Below are 21,134 nucleotides of genomic sequence, written 5' to 3' on the forward strand. Positions count from 1 at the left end.
AATGTCCACCCTCGCTCAAGATGCCTTCTGCACCCAGCTTCTTTACAAACACACACACACACTCACTCACACACAAAATTCAATCTTCCCATTACAATCAGTCCAACACCATGGAGCACCTGCTCTGCCATTAGACAGCCTTTTCAAGCATTTGGGAAGATTCCACTTGTACACTGAATGACCCCACACTTAGCTGGGTCACTGACAGGCACACTGTCTCCTACCCTTCTAACCATCTTCATTTCCACTCCATTCTCTCTGTTCTCTCTCTCATACACACAAAGACACTACGTAAACATTTGAACAGCTCTGGACTAGAGAGGGATCACTGGTTTACCGAGATGGAAAAATATGAGTCAGAGAAAGACTTTCCTGGGTATTCTCCCTGTGTCTGACTGTCAGGCTGTCAACCTCTCTGTCTCACCTTTCCTCCTTTTCTCTGACACAACTTCACTCTTGCATCATACCCTATCTCTCCGTTACACCATCCAGATGTCTCACTTTCTGACAATCGTTAAAAATATTATTTTTTATTAGTCCCATTATACAGAAGCCTGAAAGAATTCTTTTGTGTCAGTGTATTGTGTAATTTATTTGACTTCCAGTTTGGGTGAATGCTGAGTTGCTGATTTTTAAGCCTGTTATTTAAAATGTGTGTCAAATCTATCAAGTCACTCAGTCAGTCCATCTAATTTTATTGATTTCTAATTAAATTATGTGGAATGAGGGGCCTGAAACAACATATCCTCAGGATGCATAAATCTCTGTGCACTGGGGCTGTCGCTCTTTACCATTCAAACATGGGAAACAATTAAATATTCAATCTGTAATAATCCTACAAAATCTTACAGTATATAAGTGCAGCGGTCTGTGCCTTGTACTCCACTGGTGGCGTCCATAAAATGCACTGTCAGTCCGATCAAGTGCCTGCCCGGGTAGACTGTGAAACCGAATTGCCCTTCTGGGATAAATAAAGTAGTCTGAATGCCCAGTTGCTCTATCAGTAAACTGTGACAGCGTTCCCACTTTGTTGATTCAAAATAAGGGAAACTACCAAACCACACTGAACAGATCATCATGACATCATGACACCAAAACCAACTAAGAAGTAAAGTATGGAGGCATTTTGGACCACAGATGGAAAAAAAATCGATAAAAGTGTGGATGTTTGCAGTAACATTACCTCGACAACCAATCTGAAGTCACCTGTCAGCTTGTCACTCAAATGAGGCAGCTGAGGCAACGCAAATGAATAGAATGACCTCAATCCTAGAACGCACGTTGAGTTTTAGTTTAGTTCACATTCCTTCAAACTTTATTGTTTTTAAAAGTGACAGCCCTAATTAGCATGCAAGGCCCGACAATCATATTGCTTGAGGTGATAAAAGCTTCAATGATTGCAGTGCAAAATCTTCTCCTTATATGTCTAGGTAGCTACTCTGGCTATTGTTGGCCATGCATGCTTCTGATCTCTCCTATTTATTACACATCGCACATTTAACACATCATGCATCACTTCCTGCATGTCAGAGGACTTTTCTGCTGTATAGATAGACTGAGGACCTTACATGCTAAAGTTCATAACAAGTAGATGCATCTTTAATCACTATTGAATTATGTCAGTTTCTTTACATTTATTGCTTTGTCTATGGAAGTTATACAGATGGACAGTCATGGTAATCCAATCTTTTTCTTACATCTCTGTTTGACTTCTTCCCTCAGTGCCTCTTCCAATCCATTTTCTCTTTCTTTAGCTTCCTCTTCCCTGTTCTGACTCTATTTCCCTCTTTATTTCTCTGTCTCATCATCATTTCTACCATCTCTACCGACCCAATGTCTTTCTCTCTACCTGTCTGTTTATTCCCTCTCTCTCCCTATGACTGTATTAGGAGCGTCAGCTGAATACCAAATATAAAACTGTATGTGATGTATGTAAGCCTCATGTTCGATTGTGTGTGTTTGTGTCTGTGTGTGTGCTTTTGTGGTAGTGTGAATTAGTGATTGTCTTAAGTCTGTGAATACATATGGCTGACTCAGTGATTCTGTCTCCAGCACAGCAGCTGCATCTTATCTGCACCGCTGTGACGCGTGTGTGTGTGTGTGTGTGTGTGTGTGTGTGTGTGTGGTATCTGGAATAGGAATCTTAACAGTTTTCCACATTAGAGAAGAGGAAACGTCAGAATGCTATTGTAAGAGATCCACTTCCTGTCCGATAAGCAAAAATCTCTCTCTCCTCCTCTCACTCTCAGACACACACATACACACACATGCACACGCACACGCACACACACACACACACACGCACACACAGAAATCCTGACAAGCAAAATTTGCTTTCTATTTCTCTCTGTTCTCCCCCTCTCTATCTTTTTGTCATCGCTCTCCATCAGTCTCTGTTTCTCTCTCTTTCTCTAATAAGCAGAGGTTTGCTGCTAAGGGCAGACAGGGCAATGCAGATGAAAGAGGAGAGAAGACAAGCACTCAGAGAGAAAGACAGCAAGAAAGAGAGCAGTGATTGTATGAGTGAGAGAGCAAGAGCAAAATTGGAAAACAGAGTGGAAAGATCTTTTTTTGTCCCTTGAATGTCCGCACCGTGAATACAAACTGACAAGTACAGTTATAGAAATCACACTGCACTGTGGTTGGACAAGGAACTGAAGTGGGATACGGATGCATGCTTAAAACGCACTATGAAAACTTTTTCAGTCTTTATTAGTTTAAACCAAAAGAGGCAAATGAGACTGCAAAAAGATTTGCTTCCTATGTAGTGATTTTTAAATGCGCTGCAATAGTACAGCAGCAAATCAGCAGCAGGTTGCCACTGGTTGCTGACATGATGTGAGTGATGTAGTGTGCAGTTTTTTATTATGTGCCCTGTCTTACTTGTCTAGTTTGTTTAGTGCTGCTCCGTAACAGTGTGTGTGTTTAAATTGTGACCTGCCAAGGAACTGCAGATGAAAATTTGCTTTAACCATCATCTACCATCATCATCAAAACACCTAATGAAGGAATATATTTTGGAAGAATGGTGTTTATCCATCCAGTAGAGTTCAGAGACTTGGATAATCTATACCAAGGAGCACTGAAGCTGTTCTAGAGGATTATGGTGGCCCAACACTTTATGGTGGTCAACCATCTCTATGTTTAATTGAGTGTATGAAGGCATCTGACATTTATTAAAGTTAGACATAGTTGAATCACAGTGCAAACAGATTTTTTTTTCTTATAAAACGTCACTGCATGTGTCTCTCAGTCTGTCTATCCATCATGCTCACTTAAAGATTAGCAGACTGATGAAGGTCTACGGTGTCTTCTAAGTAAAACAAATGCCTGAGTCCCAATTATCCAAATTTGGGTGATAGGTTAAAAAAGTTTATGAAACTTTTGCCTACTGAGGATTTCATATATGATCACACAGGAGCGTCCAACCTTATAACTCACAACATAACAATTTACATCTTGTGAAGGGCTCATTGCATGGGTGGAATATAGTCTCAGTCAAAAATGTAAAATGCAAGTCTCCTTCAAAACAATCCATGGCACACTGTAGGGTTTGTGCAAAAATTGAAATGTGTTTATTTTAAAATGACCAATGTGTTGCGACCCACATAGGTCTTCATCAGAGTCATTGTCAGCAGTAGTTTACAGACCAACAGTATATTGTGTTACACTAATGAGTTGAGAGAGAGGATGGTTCTCTATCAATGTGCAAGCCTACTGGTCAAAAACAAGGAAGTGATGTATCATCAATAGAAGGGAGAGGGAAGGAGGAGGGAAGGAACAGAAGGAGGGAGAAAAAAGAGAGGAGAGGAGAGAAGGGGTGAACTTACATGTTAAAAAGAAGATAGATATAACGTTGCTACCAAGTCAAGGCGGATATAATAATTTCCATATGTACACATGATAAATTCATCAATCTATAACCTGGTCCACATTTTTCTATTCATGATTACAAGCACATATTGACTAAAAAAAAAATCACCATAATCATCAATAGTTCCATATATTAAAATACAATTTTTCATTATTCCTGAAATAATACTTCACAAAAAGTCATTGAGACCAACAGTTTAATTGTCTTAATTTATACCATTTATTTGTGATAACTGACACATTTGTCCAAAGTTTGATGAAACCACAGAAATCACTCTAATAACTTTAATAAATAACCTTGTACAGCTTGCTGTATTGCAGTTTCTTTAGCTAAGCATTTCAACTTAGCTAAACACTGTTCTGTATTCTTCACCCCCTCATTCACTTTTTCCTCTATCTTTTCATTCTTGTCTTTTTTCTATGAACCCCCTATTTCTTTCCCTTGTCTCTTCTTTTCATCTCCACTCAAATCTCCCTTCCTCACCCTTCGCTTTTCTCCTTACCATTACATGGCCTCTTTCTCTGCCCCATTTCCCCATTTACTCCATCCATCTTACTCTTTCCCCACCCTCTTTCCTTTTCTTATGCTTTCCTTACTTCCTCTCCTTAAAATTCACCAATTAAATTAACCCTATCATCTTCAATTCTGTGTCTCCCTCCTATCTTTCTCCTCCTACTCTTCCAGCTGACCTGAGTTGACCCTAAGTGTTAATCGTCATGGTAACTGTGAACTGCATTGTCCCCCTCGGGTCCATGGACTATCGTGTGTGTCTGCAGTCCACACAAATTGCCTCAACATGACACCCACTCCAACATTCCTCCGTATCTCTGGAGTAAAGACCAGGGCCTCTAGTTTAACGGTGTTAAAGTGGTGCAATTGGCCACTAACACCCCAGTATGTTTTCACTAAGGCAAGGAAAAATATGCTTTTAGGTCCCTACATTACTGCCACATTGACGGTGGTGTTGGTAATGTGGCTAAGCCTAGGGACACTCTATGCACTCAATGCAACATAAATGGGGAAAGATTTGTTTGCCACCAGGTGCAAATAGTTAGTCAAAGTTGACCACTGTGCAGAATATTCATTCATCCATATACACCCACATCAAGAACAAACCCACGCAAAGTACAGTGCTACAGGGAAACTAGTATCAGCCACCCTGATCATTGTACAGGCACATGGCTGTCTTTATGTGTCTTACCGGTAGCCTACTGTGAACCACAGCACTAGACTCTGTGAACATTATAGCTATATGCTCTGGACCAGAAAATAAGCAGTTATTGTGTGTGTGTATGTGAGTGTATGTGTGGGTATGGGTGAAGGGGTGGGGGTTACATGTATTTGCCTGTGGGTCACAGTAGGCCCATCTGTTGTAAACCAAACTGAATCAAACACACAGCTAGAAAAATTCTCCCACAAACCTGACCTCACTATACCCCTGCTCTCTGTCTCACTCTCATACACACATACACACACAATATATATATATAAACTGTATATACACTATAGGCTGTGTGTGTCTGCTTTCCAAAGTTTTTCTGTCAGCCTGTGATATAATGCTAGTGGGCTTTTCTCTAGTAGTTTTACTGTGACTCTGCCTTCTCTTACTAAGGGCAACAGTGGTTAAAATATATCTATATACATACAGTAGTCCTTGTCTAGTCTCGTACCCAAGCTAAGTACTCATTAAACAACACAAAAGCAAAGCAAAGATGAAAAGGATACAATAATCAACTACCAGACCTCTGCACAGGCTACAAGACTAAAAGCCCAGGCAGGCCCTGTCCATGGTGCTTGAGAGTCTGTGTGGATGCAATGACAAACGTCAACAGCCCTGACTATAAAACAGAAACATTCAAGATAACAAGGTTATACAGTATATTTAAGTGGAAACTGCACAGTGTTCATACAAGCAGCCACAGCAAGCTATTTTGCCATTACCAATAAAATAATAATCATAATTAAATGGAGGTTTCTAAACAAAATGACATAGTGCTTTAAAATAAACAGCAGAGAGAGAAAAAATAAAATACTAACATAATGAGACAGGTAAGGCTGTATTTGACTTAAAGTCACTATCTTTTCATGGCAGTAAATGTTCAATAAAAGTTGTTTCACACTGAAGTCCAGGTTGTCAAGTTTATCTAATGGGTTCAGGTCTCCCATTATATTCCATTTTTAGTCAATAATTATTTTGAGTAGTTTGTCTTTCATCAAATTTCCCGGTGTCTGCCCACTGTTAGATAACGTTACTAGGACAAGCACAGTAACATTAGCATCCTGGTTGTTTCATTTAAATGACGTTGCTCACTTTCTGACTTCTGTTCACATTTTCCCTCAGAGTTACTACCACCCACATATTCACAGTAGTTTGAAGTTGATATTTTTTAGTCCGGGCCAGGAGATGTAACCAACTTCACCTGGCTTCCGCTCAGTAGATGACGTGATGCGATTACCTCTGTGACAGCAGACTGACACCACGCATTGCAATCTAGACAGGCGCTGTTTCACTGGTTTGAAATAACTCAATGTAAATGGGGAAGCGATAACACAACAAAAACACAACGGCTGAAGGGACCCTCAGTTCATGCTGAATGGCATCCTGATACTCTACATTTACAGTGACTATAACATTGCTTTAGGTCATTGAGTCAAATAAACTTTAACTAACTATTCTGGCAAATAACTTTTTCTGGATTCACAATATTTTTCTCTTTAACTCACTGCATTAATTTTCTTTCAGAAAGCAGCAATCATTCGTACTTTCTGTAAAGTTCAGACAAATGTCTTAGAGAGAAGTGAGAGGGATTTAGAGTAGAGAGGCGGAGGTGAATTAAGAAAAGAAATGAGGTATGTACTCTGTTTTCTGTCTGTGTTTGTGTTCTATATCCTGAGACAGGAAAAAGTTATGAATATGCATAAAGCAGTTGACATGCCTGACTTGTGTTACTGCTGCGAAACAACTGCACCAGACAAATGCTTTCTCCCTCTCCCGTTCTCTCAGGAACAAGGGAGTGAGGGAGAGAAGAAGAGCAATCTCATGGGAATACTTTTCTTTTTCACACTGTGGATGAAAAACCAACACACTAATGATGCAGACACACATGCATAGAAGCGCAAAGCCACGGTAGTGCGTACACAAGCAGACACAAGAAGATACAAATATATACACCCAACGACACGCACACACATACGAAAGATAATACACCCGACAAAACTGTATGCAAACACTTTTTCTTTTCAAAGTGTATTTCAGCATGTATGCCCTCCTTTCCAACTCATTTAGAGTTAGTTGTTAGCTAACTGAGGGGCTAGATATGTGGACTACATACAATCTGACATTAAAGCAGAGATCCATGCTAAAACTGAATTTTTATGTTACCCGTATTATCTATCTTAGTCTAAATTTTGAGTCATGAACAAGTTGTTCCTCAAGTGAGACGTCAGAAAACTGAGGCTCTAATCTCCCATCATACAGTAATATTTTGGAGACAGATAACAATTTGCATTATCCATTTTTACTACACATAACATTAACAAGAAAAATGACGAGACCATTACTAAATTAAAGCATCTGCTGATAAAAAGAACGATGAGAAATGTGACTTCAGCTCTTCATTAAGACAAGGAAAAGTGCAGAAAATATGATCTCAGCAAAGACTGTGCTGAAAAAAATAAGAAAGAGAGATATGGAGCAGTGGGGGTGTCTCTCAAGGGAAAACCCAGAATCCAGTTTTACAAAGAAAAAGACCCTAGACAAAACAACATACAGAAATACTGTATATACACATACTGACGTTAATACAGTGTCCAATTTCAGTCCTGATTTAACAACACTGGCTCTAGCTAACAGTCATGCAAATTAAGTTTTTTGGGTGACTGAAGTGATATAGTATGAGTAGTCATGGATGGTGGATCACATGGAACATGACCCCAGCATGTCATCAAATTAGACAATAAAGAAAATTATTTTTCTGTTAGCAATTTTGAAAATATATACTGTGATGTGAGTAAGTCTTACTGGTTCAAAGGATATGATACATAGAACATAAATTACTAAAAAACGATTAGTTAGCACCAGTGGCGGCTGGTGACTTGAAAAATTGAGGAGGATAGGAGGAAAACCAAACTACCGCATCATTTTATTTTACATTAGTTGGCTACTCATTTCTACTTTCTCATGTTCAAGTCAGGGGTGTGTGATATGACGATATTAGATTGTGAATGATTAAAATGTCTCCATGATCTGCCAATCGTTAGTATGGTGCTACAGCGCACATTGTATCAGTTCAGCTCCATGACAGAGCTTGGTCTGCTAGCGTGACACTTACGGGTAACAGCACCAGCATGGTGAGCGCCTCGTACCACATCTCCAATCTGCTGGAGAAAATGACCTCCAGTGACAAGGATCTGAGTTTACAGCAGAGAAAACTATCTGTTCTGTACACATCAGGAGCCCAAACTGTATGTTTTTAATGGTAAATTCTACGAAAACAGCAAGCAGCAGCGCTTGTTTTGGGCCTCACTGTTAGCCTGCCACCTGTCTGAGCATCGTCACGTTGCCAGCTCACCAGTTAGCTCACAGATTTGCTGCTTGTTAGCCTTGTTTGTTAAATCTACGGCAGTTTTAATGTCCTGCTAGAAAGCTCACCTGCTGCACATCATGTTAAACTGACAGCTGGGCTATAAGCCTGCTAACTGGTAGCACTAACCTCTGTCAACCTGCAAGCTAGCATGATGTCAGCTCTAGTGTACTATGTTGGTGCCTTTTTTTTTTTTTTTTTTTTTTTTTTTTAAAATGGTGCACATCCTGCTAGTTATCCGAAACAACACACTAATGCTTCTATAAAACATCAACTGTTTGCTTGTCAGCTGTGAAGTCTGTATGTACTGGTTGGTGTACTATTGGTTTCCCAATGCAATATCCATTTTAAACAAGGCCAAATAGACTGTGTACTTTTTAATGCAGCTTTGCACACCTGCTCTTACTCATTTATGGAATTGTTTATGTTTTAATGTAATTTTATGTGAGTCTTCCATGGGTGTATGTTTTTATGGTATATGTGAGCCCCTAACCTAAGACAAAATTCTATCATGTGATTGACGATTAAGTTTTTTGAATCTTGAATCTTGATAATTGTTAAATAACTTGCAAAATAGTCTTAAAAACTAACATGAAAAAGAATCATGATAAGATTGTGAATCATGATCCTGCCTGAAAAAAATCGTGATATGACACTTTTGCCATATCACCCACCCCTAGTTCAAGTTATATTATGTTCTTATGTTCAAATGCAGGGCTGTGCAGAGACAAGAACAAGATTTTAAAACACCATACACCGATATAATTTACAGCATAACCTGTTGATATATAGCAATCCATATTCAAACAGTAACATGGAATATTACAACAAACCGCATCATTCTATCTCATCGTATTGACCCCCACCCGATTTGAGTGGTCAATCTTATATGCCATTCACTAGTGCTATTCACTGATCTAAAAGTGTAGGTTCACATCAAAAAGTATTAATGCATGTATCAAATACATGACTTACTTACAGTAAAATATAGCCTACCAAGCGGACAGTGTTAACAATGTTGTAAGTAATTAAAAATTCCTAATTCTTGTTACTTTAAGCTTATTACTCAATATACGGCTCAGCTTAAAAACGAACAAGAATAAATAAATTCTCATAACCGAGCAGCCAGACCTCCTACACACTCATCCATAAATCACACAACATCAACAGGTGACTGAACAACCACTCAATTAAAAACTGGAAAACTACCTACAGCACAATATATGATCTCTTTGCTACATTCTTGTTAAGGAGATAAATTCACACGACAGCCACAGAGACATTTAACCATCAAAGATGAAATTAGTGACTAAAGAGACAGAAAGAGAGAGAGAGAGAGAGAGAGAGAGAGAGAGAGAGAGAGAGAGAGAGAGAGAGAGAGAGAGAGAGAGAGAGAAGCTGTATCTGACTCACGTTATCTGATGTCTTCTTTCTTTCATGGAGATGAAGAATCCATGTCATAACGTCCCACTGCATTTGTTGCTGTTTGGTCATCTTGTTTGTTTGTTAACAGAACTTTGTTGCTGCAGGTTAACCAGTCATTAGCAACAATGACAAACGAGCTAACTCTCCCGCTTGTTTCATTTCATTTAAGTTGTTAACTTTCTATTGTTGAGAGGAGTTCACTTCAGAGCAGCAGCATGTCAGGCCGCCACCGCACGCCACCATAGTCTCGCCGTGCAGAGCTCTCCATCCGCTCCCTGGCAGTGTCCTGCCGCTGCTGTACCCCCCAGTCCAAATCCATTCTCCTGTTAGCTTAACAGTCCTCCACAGTCCTTCAGGGCAGCTACAACTATTGCGTTGGCTAACGGAAGTAGCTATCTACTGCACAATTAAAAAAAAGGCAAATGTCTATCTGAAAAAAGCAAATTTGGACTCTGCTGAAACACTTAAATAAAATGTAATTTGTGGTGATGTGTTTAAAAGTACTTTGCAATTTGCATGTTATAATTTCTTTTCTAATATGCTACCATATAAAATATGAATCTATCTATTGCTTTACTGCCAGTTTGTCACACTCACGTATAAATGCAGTGGTAGAGGAAATTATCAATGACCAACATGATGTCAATATTGTATTCTGATTGTTGATTGGTTAGGGAGGACGTCCTACGTTGGAATGGCAATTTATGTGTTTTGGCCAATAACAGATTAGCATGAAAAAAAATGAAGTACATAAAATTGCCTTAAGGAGGACAGCAGGAGTCCATCCTCCTCTGCCCCCACCACCACTTACACACACTGCTCTTTCCCCTCTTGCCTGCCCTGCAAGATGTTGCTGTTGAAGCATTTCAATCAGAATTTCAGTAATGGATTTTTTTTTTCAAAGAAGAGAGAAAAAATATTTTATAAATGAAACTGAGTGTTGGTAATGGTTTATTTAAACCAATTACTCTTTTTAATATTTTAATCTCCCTCTTGCCTCTCAAAAAAAGAGGAGGAGCAACCTCCTCTGCCTCCAGTACACCAGCCGGTACAGCCTGGGAATGACACAAAGACCGAATTATTTATCAGTTTATATGATTAGGTCTTTAACCATTTGACATAGTGACTATTGCCGAGATAAGCAACTTGAAAACTGATTAATTGATGGTTCCTTAGATAATTATTGACTTCTCTTTAATCGGGAATACATTGATTTTAGGGCTAACTAGCTTTTTAATGAATATTAGCAGCTGAACCATTACTAACACATTACTGTAAATCTATACATTTTTACATCCTTGCTGCATTGAACATGATTTTCCAAAAGCAAAGCTGCACCATCGGCTATCTTCCAATGACAAAAAAGTTTAAATGCAAAAAAATAAAAAACTGAAAGAAGAATTCAGAAGTCACAGTCTGAAAACAACTTTTAGATTTTTCCAACTAATGGTTGGAGGTAGAAACAAGTTAAAGATGAATGAAGTGCCTGACTTTGCCTGAATGAAGTGTTTGTCTTGTCTGACTTTGGCTGTTGAAAATAATGAGTTTAAAAAAAAAAAAAAAAAAACTGAAACTGCTTTTTGCATCATAGAATATAATGGGACAAGAAAAGGGAGAGGACAGGAGACACAATGAGGAGATGGTGTTGAGAGAGGTGGCTGAAGGGAGGAAAAAGAAAACAGAACAGGAGGTGGTACAGAGGGGATTTAGGGAGAGGAATATGGAAGAAGGGGTGAGGGAAGACGAGGGAGGTGAGCGAGGTCAGACAGCGGGAGGAAGCTAATGTCTTTATTTCCTGGTGAGGTGGGACCTTGCATTTACCCCTGAGGTCAGTGGTCATGGACAGGGTCACTGGGGGTGCTGTGAGGGGGGTATCTCAATACAGAAGAAGAGAGAGAATATCTATATAACAAAAAGAAGTGGAGGGAACAAGAGCAAGAGACAGAGTAATGGGGGGTGTGGGGGAGGAGAGAAAAAGAAAGAAGAGGGAGACCTAGTTTCAGTCAGGAGGGGAACGTGCAAAGGTGGAAAGGTTGTGAGAGGTTGAGGTGAGAGTACTCAAGGGAGAGAGGAGGGAACACACACACAAACACACACATACTGTACAGATGGAATAATTCCTGCTCTGGACGATGACTGCATCTCTGGTGTGTGGTTCATGTCTGAGGATATGTTTCTGTCTTTGTGTGTGCATCTGCATTTGTCTGCACATTGTACAGTATGTGTGTGTGTGTGTGTGTGTTTTCTTTATGTAAGTATTATGTGAGAATGTGTATTTCCCTCTCTCTAGAGGCCCCACCAACGCAGCTGACAGATAAATACAAACTGATTGAATGTATGACTCTTTCTCTGGAGTATTGTTAGCAGTTATCCCCTTGAACCGCTTGACTTACTGCCTTTCATTGATGTAAATCGCATTTGTCAAATACGATGCGATAAATTTTCAGTCTCCTCCGGTCTCTCCGGCTTTCTGGCTTTTATTCTGACATGTAACTGCATAACCAGCAATCATATGAATTAGCTTTGACAAACATGGTAAGATACTACAGAGATTAAATCTCAGTCTTTATTGTTCCTCGAGGGTATTGTTACACATTTAGACTTATTTAACTGCACAACTCGGTGCCTTGTATAAACTCATCTAGACAATCAACACTAATGTAAATATACACATTTGATGAACAGATAATTTGACGTTTTTGTTGCTTTCTTTTAGCATCATTGTTTGATGCCTATTTGTGGAAGTGGCAGCAGCACTGCTGTTTGTGTGTGTGTGAGTAAAGTATTCCCCTGGACCCTCTTCTTCTGTCAGATTTGATGCTGACAGTGGTCTCTTCCAGCTAATTAATGACAGCTTTGAAACTAGGACTCCCCACCGTAGATCTAGCTCACACACACACACACACACACACACACACACACACTATAGGCTATAGGCTAGCCTTTTTATAGATCTCCGTCCCTGTCCTATGTTTTTAGTTTGGTCTGTTTCTCACTGTGCTGTGTTTTATGTTGTAATTCATTTTGCTTTATTTATTTATTTGTGTGTGTGTGTTTGTGTGCAAAGCACTTTGTAACTGTGTGTTTTTAAAAAGTGCTGTATAAATAAAGCTTTACTTATTTACTTACTTACACCGAGACACAAATATTATGTAAACTGGGACCTGCAGGATATACACACATTCACAAATTGGACCTTAAAAACTTACAAAAGCACATACTGCATGAGTTTATTTTCCAAATGCGATATATCAAGCCATCATTTGGACAATATGATGCTCATTTACTGTATCTGCACTCTATTACGGAACTTTTCTAGAGATGAATCGAGTCCTTTGCTGGATACCTTTGCACATAATGTCATGGCGGGTAATAAGGGTGTTCACAGACAACACTATGTATATCTCTTTCTACTTTCTTTCTTCTTTGGAGCAACTTGAGAAGAATAACAATTTGAGATAGTTCTTTAGACAAACACTGATAAATACACTGTGCAGCTGCAAAATAGTAGCAGAGCAGTAACATAAAAAGCTTTAGGGAAAAAAAAAGTCTATAGAGGGTGGGTGTTGTGATACTCAAGTTACAAAAGATAAAATTTGGATCACTTTTAATCTGGTATTGATGCGTTCAATATGTTTGCTATTATTGTCATAAAATAGCACACATCACCACTGTTTTTTTAACACTGCCTTAAAACATTAGCTGCTGCTTCTACCGCTGCTGCCCAAACGAACCCTTCCCTTGGAGAAGATAGTTGCCTTCTCTGAACATCTGTCTGGAGCCTCTGATGTCTGTATGTGTGTGATAGTGTCTCTGTGCATCTACTGTGTGTGAACAAATGTGTAAGTGCACAAGTACTTATGTTTGTGTGTGTCTCTATTTATGTATTTCTGCGTGGGTGTGTACAGAAACAATCAAGTATCTCGGTCAGTGATATGATTCATGAAAATGGCACGCTGACTGGAGTCACACTGAGAGAGAACAGTCTGTTCTCCCAAAATACCTCATCTGACTAATATCATGGACGGAGAGCATGATGTGCCTGTGCACACGCACCAACACACACACACACACACACACACTTAAGAAACAATGTGATGTGGGCTCAGGTTTAACCTTCTTTGTATAATCTTTGGTTCCAATACAAAGGTGTCTTATTATTGTTGGGTTTGGTTCTGGACATGCTGTAGTCCAGTCCTCCAGTTCTTTTAAACTGATCTCAATTCAAATTTTATTTTAATGGTTTTGGTGCAGAGATGAATAGTGGATTTCAGTCATAAAATGCCTTAAGGCCATGAAAATGTGTACATTCTAGACCAGTTTTTTCTTTACCATTCAACTCTTTAGTTCTGTATGGTGTTTCTAGGATTTCTGACTGTTTGGCATAGACGTGTGTGACAGAATGTGACCTAGGACTATAAATAACATTCACAGCCTCAGTTCACTTTTAGACCCTCTATTGCTGTCCAGTTCTAGTTATTCCTGTCTAACCTCTGGATGACTGTGATGCAGCAGGTTAAATATATCTCTATACCTAAAAGGCTGGGAAGCGACCGACAAAGGCACTGTGTCGATAAACACACCTCCTCATTCAATTTGGTGAATGCGGCTTACTTCCACTTAAAGCAGCAACCGCCATAGCTGATTGATAAAGTCAATGCAAAACAACTTTACAGCTACAGTTCTTCTAATTTCCATTGTTGATTGGTTACCATTGCTTGTAAGGAAGGAAATTGTGGCTGTACTGAAGTATACTCAAAAGATGCCAACATCACTTTCAAACTACAAAGTAAATCATTTTATTCACAACAAATCAGGACCTACAATCAGGTTCCCTATTTCTGTCAAAATGTCAAGCTTCAAAATACCCCTTTACAAACTTATGTGGTGCCATCAGAAACACTTTGTCCAAGTTTTCCCATTCTGTGGTTCTTGCTCAGTTTCTAGAGGGATGGGATGACTCAGCAGATTATCATGCTGGCTGTAGCCAATTTGTAAACCATATTTGGGTCTAATGAGTTTCTCTACTTTTCAGTCATGGTGTCATATGTATCAAAGGGTGACTGGGCAGGCTATAAAATATGGCTCTGGTCCGAGTTTTCCTTTAAACCCATATTTCTGTTTTGTTCTGGAGTAATACTTGTTCCTGGTCTCAGTACTGGACATCTGTATGACAGAATGTGATTCAGTCAGCTATAAATATGAATGGCCTTTCTGCTCGGCCAGTCGCGCGGATTAGCAACCCTTCCTGCTTTTCCACTGGGCTCAAAACACACTGCAGCATGCACTCACACACAGACACATACACACACACACACACTCATTTTGACTTGCCAGTTGCTCACTAGCACAAACATACTCACACTGGTAGAGAGATGCTGAGTGTGAGAATGGTGAGATGCAGCTGAGAATGGCCTGTCTGAGGCATACCGAAAACAGTGATTTATCTTCTCTATTCTCATCCTGTTTCTCTGTTGAAATCTCTTTATGTTTCCATACTTTTCTCTCTTCACACATGTACATATATTCTGTTCGATCCAGACAGATTTTGCCAGAGCCAAAGAGCTCACAGGCAAATAGAAACACACAAATTCATTGGCGTCGGTAAATGGTTTCAGTCCACTGCTTGCTGACATGTCAGAAAGATGTAGAGCTATTTGTGTTATATGCTATCATGCTACACTACTGGTAAGCTCTGGTAATTTTACACACAAGATCACATACAGACTTTTGACAAAATATTTTCATCTTAAAACAAGGTCCACTTTATAGCTATTTATGGTTCTCTCAACCACACCATACTGTCTTTATTAGCAAATGGAGTTTACTCACTAGCCAGTGAATTGACTCAGTTGTCTATAATGTAAGCATAACACTTCGCTCAAGAAACAGGTGGTGATATAAGGGACAGGAGATTGTAAGGAGATTGACTGTTCAAAGATGGTCTTTCGTGTCACATGTGAAGGGTCCACTTGATCCTTCTGCGGTCACCCACTGACCTCTGGCCTATGGGAACTATCAAATGACAAAGCTCTGTAGTGGCCATAGGAATTCTGACTCGTGTCCATTGGGAGCCTGGTAGGAAGTTGGGTTACATTATAGATTTTATAAAATGACACAGACAAAGGTTGTTGGTTGGAGTGGATGGGGGATTCACCAAAATAGCAAATTTTTACGCAGCAATTTTAACCTAAACACCAATCATTTCCTAACCCTAACCAAGTTGTGTTTGTGATTAAACCTAACCAAACTTCAACCATAGCATTGTCAGATCATAAAACGGAATATAAACATTAACACTCACGAGCACTTAGGAACACCTGTACACCTGCTTATTCACGCAATTATCCAATCAGCCAATCATGTGGCAGCAGTGCAATGTATGAAATCATGTAGATATAGGTTAGGAGCTTCAGTAAATGTTATAGCTTTTGGAATGAATTTCGGGAGTCGAATATAAATCAATACTATTCGAATGCTGAAATTACTATTCGAATGTGTATTTTTAAAAAATTGTTATAAATGTGTTGGCTAACATTAGCAAATCTTGCCCTTCTCGTCTTGGCCTACCCAAATGTGAAAATTGTCACGTCTGGTGAACAGTAAAGTTTTCTGATTCTGACTAAATGTAAATCTCATGTCAATGTGCAACCATAATGTCACAATATCAGAAATGGCAGAAAGCGATGCACTCACAGAGATAACCACTCCTGATCATTTAAGAAGCGATGTGTGGAAAGTTTTTAGATTTTCGTCAACAAACAGAAATTTAAAAAAAAACAAAAAAAAAAACAGGCCCACAGTAGAAAGGACTTGAGCCTGAGTGATGAGTGCTGCAGCCTGTAGTATGCAGTTTCGACACAGAGCTCCTATTTACGCTTTCATTTGGGCTTGCATTGCATTCTGACCCAAATAACACAACACACATTGATGTAAACAAGTGCATACTGACGTGGATTTATTTATATTTCAGTTAAGTGCGTAGTTTAATTACTATGATCCAGTACAATAAAAGGTTCTTCAATATTTATATTTAACGTTATTCATTTTGTGCTTAAGCTTAATTATTATTTAGCGAGAGAGCTATCACCTGTTTATTGGTAATTTTGGAATGCCCTCTAGTGGACAGAACGTATAACAACCACATGCTGATAGTGGCATTGGCAATGCATAAGCCTGTGTATACATAGTAAATATTAATAATAGGCTAAATTTGAGCAATAAAAATTCAAATATAATTCAAATATTAAAAATATAAGGAATGATATCTGAATTGGATTATAGAGGCAGATTGACAGCACTAGTTAATGTTCACATCAACCATCAGAATGGGGAAGGATGTGATCTCAGTGACTTTGACCACGGCATGGTTGTTGGTGCCAGATAGGCTGGTTTGAGTATTTCTGAAACTGATGGTCTCCTGGGATTTTCACACACAACAGTCTCTAGAGTTTACTCAGATTGGTGCGAAAAATAAAAAACATCCAGTAAGCGGCTGTTCTGCAGATGGAAACGCCTTGCTGATGAGAGAGGTCAGAGGAGAATGGCAAGACCGGTTTGAGCTGACAGAAAGACTACAGAGACTTAGATAACCACTCTTCAAAACGGCGGTAAGCAGAAAAGCATCTCAGATTGCACAACATGTCGAACCTGGAGGCGGATGGGCTATAACAGCAGAAGACCACGGCGGGTTCCACTCCTGTCAGCCAAAAACAGAAATCTGAGGCTGCAGTCAGGCTCACCAAAACTGGACAGCTGAAGACTGGAAAAACATAGTCTGGTCTGATGAACCTCTATTTCTGCTGAGGCACGCAGATGGTAGGGCCAGAATTTGGCATCAAAAGCACAAATCCATGGACCCAACCTTCCTTGTGTCAACAGTTCAGGCTGGTGGTGGTGGTGTAATTGTGTGGGGAATGTTTTTTGGCACACTTTGTGTCCCTTAATATGAATTAATCATCATTTGAAGGCTACAGCCTATCTGAGTATTGTTGCTGACCATGTGCATCCCTTTATGGCCACAATTTAACTGTCTTCTACTGGCAACTTCAAGCATGATAATGCACTATGTCACAAAGCAAAAGTAGTCTAAAACTGGTTTCATGAACATGACAATGAGTTCATTGTACTTCAGTGGCCTCCCCAGTCACCAGATCTGAATCCAATAGAACACCTTTGAGATGTGGTAGAACAGGAGACCCACAGCACGAATGTGCAGCTGACAAATCTGCAGTTGACAAATCTGCAGAAATTATGTGATGCAATCATATCAACATGGACCAGAATCTCAAAGGAATGTTTCCAACAACTTGTTAAATCCATGCCATTAAGAAATGAGGCTGTTTTGAGAGCAAAGGAAGGCCCTAACCAGTATTAGTATGGTTTTCCTAATTAAGTGCTCTTTTGTGGTTCTAAAAACCAAAGCTCATAAGAAGAGTGAAGTATCTGTAACTACAGGGACCTTGCACCATTACCACCTATAGAGACAGCTGTGTGTTGTGTAAAAGTAAACTGAAAAAGGCTTGATCCTTGTTAATACCATCATACTGTCCCTTGTGAGCGTCACTTGTAGATATAAAAAGGGTATCTGCTCATGTAATTTCCTTAAGTACACTTGAGATGGCTAATATACAGTATCTGGGATAATGTTTTAAGGCATTGCTGAAGATTTCGTGAACTTTAGGTTATAATGACACTATTTAATGGCAGACCTACAACAAATGTGGCAAATTGTCATTCAGGCTTGTTGACCTCAATGTACTTTGTACTCATGTATGTTCTATGACAGATCTATACTTGACACCGGTCCTATATGTTAATACACGTGATTGGTGGGTATGATCTTGTTTCAATGAAAATACTAAGGCTGGTACATGATACTTAAAGAAGGAAAGAAGCCAAGAGCACCATCAGTGCCTTGGATTACCACGTACACCCTGCTAGACATACATGAACACTGTCACACCAGACAGCCACTTCACTCTCTATGACCAGGGGACATTTAAAAAGGAGTCTGATTGAATTAAGACAGTCATGTCTTCTTATCACCGGATTGAAGGTATCAATATATTTGTATTCGCTAGTGTTATTAATAGCACCCAAGAGGCAACTAGACACCGTGGAATGGATTGACAAAACAGATCCCTGGGCTTTTAATAGAAGGGGATGGAAAACTACGGTCAACAAGCAGAGACAGAATGAGAGAGGAAAATCATGACACCAATACTTAGGTTCAAGAACAAGTTGGAGGCGGGAAAGGGGGGGAAGAGGAGAATTTCATAAGATTTTGGTATGGTGTTATATAACAGTGTTTGGGCAAGGTGATTGATCAAAAAGAAAAAGAACAAATGTACTATATGCATTATAACATATCAAAATGTGTATTCATTTATATACATATGTATAAGTGTTGGTTTTAGTTGATTTAAGTTTGGCCCTGGGTGGTTGTGGAAAATATTCTCTCATAGAGGGGTGGTAACTGTTTCTGACATTAGACAGAAGAGCCTGTGATTATCTGTTTCAAACAGACAAACAGCTCAAACTAGGGCAGACTAAACACATACACACACACAATAAACACACACACACACACACACACACACACACACACACACACACACACCTCTGAGTATGAAGGGTTGAACAGTTTGCTTTACTACCTTTTCTTCACATTTCTGCTTTCATCAAAAGACAGGTGGTCATATAAATGAGTACAGAGGAGAATTGGAGTGCAAGGAACTGCTGAAGAAAGAGATCTGTATCAACTGTGAAACACTAGAGAACCAGTCCCACCTCTCTCTCTCTCTCTCTCTCTTTCTCTCATTCCATCCCATTACCACTGGCCATCCTGTGACTTATGACCTGTGCACTTTCTGCTTGTATTAGCCGCATCTAACTTGCCTACTTCTCTTATGCTGAGGAGGCAAACATCAGCTCTATGGGAAGTGCTCAGTAACATACGCCGAAGAACAAGGACAGGAGCAACATTCTCTGTTACAGCTCCCACTGAATTATATAGTATACTATTAATAATGTGTGTATTTACATGAAAAACAACCCCTAATCATTATTGCTTATTTTCAATATTAGGTACAGGATCATCAGATGTTAGATACACAGTAACGTCATCAACTAGGACATGAAGTTGAGAGTCCTGACCAGCTTCACAAGATCCAAAGTTGCTAGTTACATGGCAGACAGTGCACCTTTTAGACTGCAATATATTGCAAGCATTGGCTGATTAGTCTTATAAGTTATAAGTTTTCCCTTAGATCTCTAGTTTATACATCATCACTGATGGATACGATTGGGTGTGGTCAGACGTGTGCTCTGTCGCACCTGTAACCGCAGTGAGTTTAAGATGTGTGGGAGTAGTTGGCAAGAGGCACTCAGTTTTGCTCCTTTTGGTCACAGTCACATAGGTCCACCTGCCCTTCAGAGATTTATATATAATAAAGTTCAATGAAGGCCCATTCCATGACTGAACATATTCCCTGCATATCACACAGCTAGTGTATAGCAAGACTACTAAGACAACACACACTAGCCATTTCTTCTGGGAAAAGCTCTGCTCTTCTTTCAGAATAAAACAGCTTTCACTTCCTGGGTATTTCTACATTTTTGATGCTTCATAGTTCAGTACTCTGGAATAAAAGTATGCAGTAGGCAGCAGAAGATGAGTGAAACACAGAGAGAGTGAGCACTAAAATGAAAGGAAGAGGGAGTATAAAATTACTAAAAGAAAAAGAAGTGAACTAAAACTTAACTTAAGGCATATTTGGCTGCTCTGTTTGCTAAAGCCAGCATGGACTTTTGAGTTGAGGTCTCATGCAAGTCGCTTACATTCTGCTGACGTGATGCACCCAGCTTCAACATAAGCTTAATCACTATATATCACTAAATTGAATATCACAGATTGGTCATTTATAACAATGTAATTGTCGAGAGTCAAGTTGGGCGTTTTCCAAGTGCTCTGCTAGTGTGATTGAACATCATAGCCACAGTTACTCGATTAGTTTAATTATTGTGCCTTTTGATAATCTGCAAAGAAAGTACTGTCGAATTGCCAATGGACAGCTTCACTAAATCTCAGCTTTCTAACTTTAATGTAAGATATCAAAAATGGTTAATTGTAATCAAATAATATGATGTAAATTCTGTCATTCTTTTGACAAAAAAGATGATCATGACACACAAGGAACAATCTATTTACGTTAATTCTATGAGAAACACCAGGCAGTGTCCTATCTATC

The 21,134-nt window shown here is 39.3% G+C and overlaps 1 protein-coding gene across 7 annotated transcripts in view; it reads right to left on the bottom strand.

Moving 5' to 3' along the window:
- esrrga (estrogen-related receptor gamma a) overlaps positions 1-21,134 on the bottom strand; it is a 184,250-nt gene that overhangs the window by 129,851 nt on the left and 33,265 nt on the right. The window contains exon 1 of one of the 7 annotated variants that reach the window (XM_067592690.1): positions 9,871-12,301. The exons of 3 other annotated variants lie outside the window; for them this stretch is intronic. In XM_067592690.1, coding sequence (XP_067448791.1) covers positions 9,871-9,896 — 26 coding nt within the window. In that variant the 5' untranslated portion in view covers positions 9,897-12,301. Of the gene's footprint in view, positions 1-9,870; positions 12,302-21,134 lie in introns of those variants that run through there. 3 more of the 7 variants (XM_067592723.1, XM_067592670.1, XM_067592679.1) reach the window with 3 other exon arrangements.

Source organism: Thunnus thynnus, chromosome 1 (genome assembly GCF_963924715.1).
Source record: "Thunnus thynnus chromosome 1, fThuThy2.1, whole genome shotgun sequence".
In the NCBI taxonomy this organism is placed as follows: domain Eukaryota; kingdom Metazoa; phylum Chordata; class Actinopteri; order Scombriformes; family Scombridae; genus Thunnus; species Thunnus thynnus.